The sequence below is a fragment of the Cyclopterus lumpus genome, chromosome 4 (assembly GCF_009769545.1).
Source record: "Cyclopterus lumpus isolate fCycLum1 chromosome 4, fCycLum1.pri, whole genome shotgun sequence".
Classification (NCBI taxonomy): domain Eukaryota; kingdom Metazoa; phylum Chordata; class Actinopteri; order Perciformes; family Cyclopteridae; genus Cyclopterus; species Cyclopterus lumpus.
Window position 1 is genome coordinate 3853099 of NC_046969.1, and position 6716 is coordinate 3859814.

General features: G+C 41.4%; 1 protein-coding gene across 1 annotated transcript; it reads left to right on the top strand.

Moving 5' to 3' along the window:
• The first annotated feature begins 697 nt into the window (after positions 1-697).
• LOC117729333 (aquaporin-4-like) lies at positions 698-2910 on the top strand. Its single transcript, XM_034530310.1, is given in 7 exon segments — positions 698-749; positions 2242-2261; positions 2315-2551; positions 2554-2598; positions 2600-2636; positions 2639-2661; positions 2896-2910. Coding segments are annotated over 7 exon segments (429 nt in total).
• The last annotated feature ends 3806 nt before the right edge of the window (positions 2911-6716 follow it).

Genomic DNA, 6716 nt, shown 5'->3' on the forward strand with positions numbered 1-6716 from the left:
TATGTATTTTTATTGTGCAATAACTACATGTATTCTCGGACACTAACTACATTTATTACTAATACATTAATAAATTGAATACTATATTTTTTTTTTTTGTGCATTAATATAAGACATTTCAAGTGCAATAAAAGCATTTTTGTAATGAAATAACTACAATAACTACGTCTATTCTAGTGCAATATCTGCCAGAAGGCATTCATTAAGTCACACAAATCTGACATTAAAGGCAAGCCATACACCTCTTATTTATGTATTGAATGCTTATTACTTGAGGCACACGTTCCAGTGCTGCACACCACAGCATTTATGGCATGAGCTTCTTTGTGTGCTACACACACCTCAACAGGAAAACATATTCAAAACAGCACAAAGGTCAAACAATGATACTAAAAAAAATTATATTTTTAAATCGATAAAAACGTAATTAATTATTCTTCATGACTCATTCTTTGTGGTGCTGCAAATAATCCTTTTATGAAGGTTTTCAATAGACAAAATAACACAGAAACGTCGTGGAGCCTAAAGCGTTCTTGTTATTGTGCAATGTAGAACTACCACAGAATTCTGGCTTCAACCCTTAAAGCATTCAAATGTGATCATATCACTATAATCCATGAACTACTGCACGGTCATTCCAGTTGTCTGATGGTTTATTTCTCCTCTCATCGGGTTCAATCCAGGTCAGACCTCCGGGATGAACCCCCAACGGGCACAAGACAGAAGCACCCAGCAGGTTGGCGGTGGAGGTGAGTACCCGCGTAAAGACTAGGAGTCTTCATTCATTCATTCTGTTTCCTCTGGACAACAATGATCATTGGTGGTGGACAGCCAGGAAAGTATTGGGTAAGTAGTCAGTCACAGTAATTGCTTCTATCACAACACACTGCTAGTGATAGCCTGCTGCAGACAACAAGTAGGTTTAATAAGAAACAAATTCAATTCAATTCAATTCAGTTTATTTTATACAGCCCAATATCAGAAATTATGAATTTGCCTCAGAGGGCTTTACAATCTGTACACATATGACATCCCTGACCTTTGACCTCACATCGGATCAGGAAAAACTCCCAAATAATAGAAAAAACCCTTTCATGGGCAAAAAAGGGAAGAAACCTTCAGGAGAGCAACAGAGGAGGATCCCTCTCCCCGGATGGACAGAAGCAATAGATGTCATGGGTACAGAATGAACAGCTTTACAGAGTTACATAAACACATTACATGATGAATACGTAGATGAAAGAATGCAGTCCTTTGCGTAACGTGGGAGTTAAAGGACAAGTCCTGGTCAAAGATAACGCCGAGATTCTTTACAGTGGTGTTGGATGCCAGGGAAATGCCATCTACAGAAACCACATCACCAGATAATTGATCTCTGAGGTGTTCAGGGCCCAGTAAAATAACTTCAGTTTTGTCTGAGTTTAACATCAGGAAGTTGCAGGTCATCCATGTTTTTATGTCTTTAAGACATTCTTGAATTTTAGCGAGCTGGTTGGTCTCGTCTGGTTTGATCGATAGATATAATTGAGTATCATCTGCATAACAATGAAAGTTTATGGAGTGTTTCCTGATAATGTTGCCCAAAGGAAGCATATATAAGGTAAATAAAATGGGTCCAAGCACAGAACCTTGTGGAACTCTGTGACTAACGTTGGTAAATTCATTTCTCTTTGGCTTGCAGATCAGGAGTTGCAGTATAGTTTTGTTTATGGGGACTCACTAAAATCACTGCTATCATAAATGATTCTGGAAGATAAACATGATACACATTAAAGGGCAAATGCAAACAAAGGTCTGGGCTCCCATGCATGCACTACAAAAGTGACAAAAGGGGCCCACACAGTTACTGTATTGACATTCTTGGACTTGTGATGGTATAACATTGTTCCCAGTTGAATCAAAGGGACAAAGAAACCATTATAATCTACAGTTAAACTAGTCTGACGCTCAACATGTATAGATTCAAACCACACACTCTAGTGACGTTCCTGTGTCTTATTGGCAACTTATAAACCTTCTTATGCAATTCACAATGGATATCTGTTGTGATAATACTTTGTAAAGAGGTCCAAGGGAAGGGAAGGTAGGACCTGCCCGACTCTGCCTATGATGGGCTTACCCTGACAAACCCTGTGACTATGTGTTCTGATTTTGGCTATTTCTCCATTTAGGGGATTAAACCCTGTCTCATATCTTCTTTTATATCATATTGACTGTTGTCCCTCCTGTGCTCTGTTCCAGGAGGTGTTGCTTCCCCTGCCGTACTTCTGGCCTCCATCTTGCTGCTCTCAGGACAAAGCCATGTCTGACTTAGGAGTTCTGGCGCTGCTTGGCGGCCGAGTTCTTCGCCATGCTGCTCTTTGTCCTTCTCAGCCTCGGCTCAACCATCAACTGGTACCCCATCGAGGAGGATCCCCGTCGCGCTGACCTGGTGCTCATCTCGCTCTCCTTCGGCCTGAGCATGGTGCAGTGCTTCGGTCACATCAGCGGAGCTCACGTCAACCCTGCGGTCACGGCAGCCATGGTGGTGGCCAGGAAGCTCCGCCTGGCTAAAAAAGCGTCTTCTACCTGCTGGACCTGTGTGTAGGAGCCGTAGTGGGGGGCCACCATTTTGTATGGCATCACCCCGGCCTCTGTGAGGGTGGCATGGGAGTCACCACGGTTCGTCTTCTTTTTCTTTTCGAGCCATTACCTGCAGTTAACTGTTATTCCACAGTAATGTTTTACAGTAATGTTGTCACCGCCTTCATTCCAAAGTTAAAGGGGACATATCCTGCTCATTTTTAGATGCATATGTATTTTGGGTTTCTACCGGAACATGTTTACATGCTCTAATGTTCTCATATTATCTGAATATATCTGTATTCACTCTCTGTATGAATCGCTCTGTTTTAGCCCCTGTCTCTTTAAACCCCCCTCCCAAAAAAGTCAGTTCAACCTGTCTGGTTTTCCAAAGTTAGTACAAATTAATGGAATTAGTTGGGAAAGTCTAATGACCTGAAGTTAATGATAACTTAATTAAGACAGTGTTTTTTCTGAAATGTAACCAATACAGTAATATAATACAGAGTTATATAAATAGATGAACTATGGACCAAAACGTTACTAAACTAATGAAATGCAACATGTAGATGTAACTCTACAAATTAAATAAATTATTACTATACATAACACGTGACAGTTATGACTATTACAACATCAACTTCAACCTCTGCATCTATTTTATCCAGATATAATAGACAGCCTCTCGGACCATCAGCATCGGTACCCCCAAGTCACCAGTCCGTCAAGCTCCTGAAGTTTGTGGATGACACCACTTGTCCTTCCTGAGGCAGCTGAAGAAGTCCATGATGGAACATGATGTTGTACTTCTACACCTACAACATTGAGTCCATCCTCTGCTCCTCCATCATTGAGTCCATCCTCTGCTCCTCCATCATTGAGTCCATCCTCTGCTCCTCCATCCTTGAGTCCATCCTCTGCTCCTCCATCATTGAGTCCATCCTCTGCTCCTCCATCCTTGAGTCCATCCTCTGCTCCTCCATCCTTGAGTCCATCCTCTGCTCCTCCATCATTGAGTCCATTCTCTGCTCCGCTATCATTGAGTCCATCCTCTGCTCCTCCATCATTGAGTCCATCCTCTGCTCCTCCATCCTTGAGTCCATCCTCTGCTCCTCCATCATTGAGTCCATCCTCTGCTCCTCCATCCTTGAGTCCATCCTCTGCTCCTCCATCCTTGAGTCCATCCTCTGCTCCTCCATCATTGAGTCCATTCTCTGCTCCGCTATCATTGAGTCCATCCTCTGCTCCTCCATCATTGAGTCCATTCTCTGCTCCGCTATCATTGAGTCCATCCTCTGCTCTTCCATCATTGATTCCATCCTCTGCTCCTATATTGTATTAGTTACTGTACTGCTACTTTTCTTCAGGGTATATTTTGTTGTTGGTGCAAAAGATATTTCTAATTTTTACTCACATTTTTATGAAATGTGAGTAGATGTAGATGTACTGCCGTGGAACAATGATGCATATATGTCTGTGTATTAAAAAGTCATACAAAGAATTAAAGACATAATGTTTGGTATAAAGTACTTAAAATGGTGCGTGCAACAGAGCCATCTTTAATGTCATTAGTAACAACCATTGAGTTTGGTTATTATTATTAGTTGTTGTAGTAGTAGTGTAGTGTAGTAGTATTGCTATTATTGTCATTCAATAATGATGACAACATGAAAGATGTATAAAGTTTGCAGAAAGTCAGTCTTCTGATTCATCAGGTTGTTGAATGTTCTTCTGTCAACCAGCAGATGGCAGTAAGAGCCTGAATAAATACTCTATGAACCAGCTAAGACCAGCATCTGTGTGTGCGTGTGTTTGTTTGTGTGAGCGTGTACGTGTGTGAGTGTGTGCGTGTGAGTGTGTGTGTATGTGTGTGTGTGCGAGTGTGTGTGTGTGCGGGTGTGTGCAGGGTTATGTGTGTGTGTGAGAGTGTGTGTGAACAGGTGTGTGTGTGTGTGTGTGTGTGTGCGGGTGTGTGTGTTTATGTGTGTGCTGACTGCTCCACACTCCCTTGGCCCTTCATTAAAATGTAAATCCTAATTGCTCCATTTAAATTAATTGGAGCTGATGAATAAAACCATCTCATTAAAACTGCATTGCAATCAGTGTTGACTCACTTTTACACATAAAGGAATGGAATCAACCTCATGTACGTCTTTTGTCTTTGTCACTGTTACAATGACTGAATAAAATGACAGGAAATATTAATAACACCTTTGCTTGTGCAAACATTTCTCAGTCCCACAGTTAATTATCAAAATATAACACTGTAAAGTAATTTGCAACAGCAGACATCATTTTAATGCCGACTAGATTTGGTTTCTTTATGAGGAAAGGTTGTTAATTTATCTGCCAAGTATCAAAAGTAAAATCTTCACTGGCAATGAATTTCCTTTGTTTGCATCTAACAACAAAACATCTGCTTATGAGTACAACATGACTTGTTCAGACCAGTGAGCGAGACACAACATGTGTATGAACACCTAACTGCAAGCACAACGTAAAGGGGCAAACCAACAAAGAGGGGTCAGCATGTCACCTCCACTCTTTACAATCTCAACGTACAGACATCAAATGCATAATGTTTCTGCCACTTTGGATTTCATCCGACAAAGAAAACAAAACGTACACAGACCCTGTACCCTAGTCGTGATTGACCCTAGTCGTAGACTGACTGGACGCTACAGTGACTCACGAGGTACTAAGTGGTACTACAAGACAGGACAGGCCATGGCTAGCTGCTTAGCGGGCTCATTTCAGCAGACACCTGTATCTCTGCAGCACAGTACTTGGACGTCTTTGACATGACGTCATCACTGTAACCTCTTCACATTCGGTACATAAATGTAACGCTTCTTTCATTAATAAGTAAAAACGTCTCCTGTGAACACAAGTTATAAGTTATTATTATGTCTGTATATATAATATTTCAGTTATTGTGGATTTATAATACTTGTTTTTGATTTTTTTTTCTCTCTTGTTTGCACTTTACCCTCTGCATTTGTAATCCTGTACATTTCCCCACTGCGGGACTGATAAGGAATATCTTATCTTATAACCACTATGCGGAAGTAATTGGATAGTCAGCGCTCTTCAATGGCTGTCCACTGATGGGCTGCCTGGGGACTTACTTTCATCAGAAGGCATGAACACAGTATTCACGTATCTTAGTAGCAAGAATTATATCCAGACAAAATGTGTCACCAGCAGGGTTAGAAACTGCCTTTTGTTTAGTCCTCAACAAAAAAGACATTCGACAACTGCACCTCACTCAGAAAGAAGCAAGCGGACTGAGTGCATTACTCCTGCTCGTAAATCTTTACGCTGGCTCCCAGTTAATTAAAGAATAGATTAGGTTTTTAGATCACTCAACCACTTTTTAGCCCAAATGGCGAATTCTCATCTGATTGAAGAGTATAAAGTCAACAGGTATATTAGATCTTTATGAACCAGTCAGCTGGTAGAACCAAGCAAGGTGAAGCTGCTTTTGGGCCACAATGCTGCACAAAGAACCAACTACCCGCTGATCTTATAGTAGCCATGGCTTAATGTATTTGCAAAGATTGGCTGTTCTCATGTGCCTTTGATTGATTACTTTCTCTACTGCAATGCTATTTCCTTTATTAGGTTATTACTGCATTATAACTGTAATACTGTATTGTTACTTACTTTATTGTTTTTTGTAGACCTATGTTTTATTTATCCACCCATCCTTCAGGGCTACTCGTGGTTCCTAGAGTTTTCAAAAGTAGGATGGGAGCCCGAGCCTTCAGTTATCAAGCTCCTCTTTTATGGAACCAGCTTCCACTTTCAGTCCGGGAGGCAGACACAGTCACCACATTTAAGAGTAGACTTAAGACTTTCCTCTTTAATAGTGCTTATAGTTAGGGCTGAATCAGGTTTGCCCTGGTCCAGCCCCTTGATATGTTGCTATAGGCTTATAGACTACTGGGGGGTGTTTTAGGATACACTGAGCACCTATCTCCTCTTCTCTCTCTCCTTATGGAAGAATTGACATATCTCCATTGTACCTTACCAACTCTGCTTCCTCCCCGGAGTCTTTGTGACTTCACGTCTCATAGGGTCCATTGGACCTGGCTGTGTCTGATGCCGCCTGCCTGGTGAGCCGGCCTCATGCCTCGGCTCGGCTGATGCGG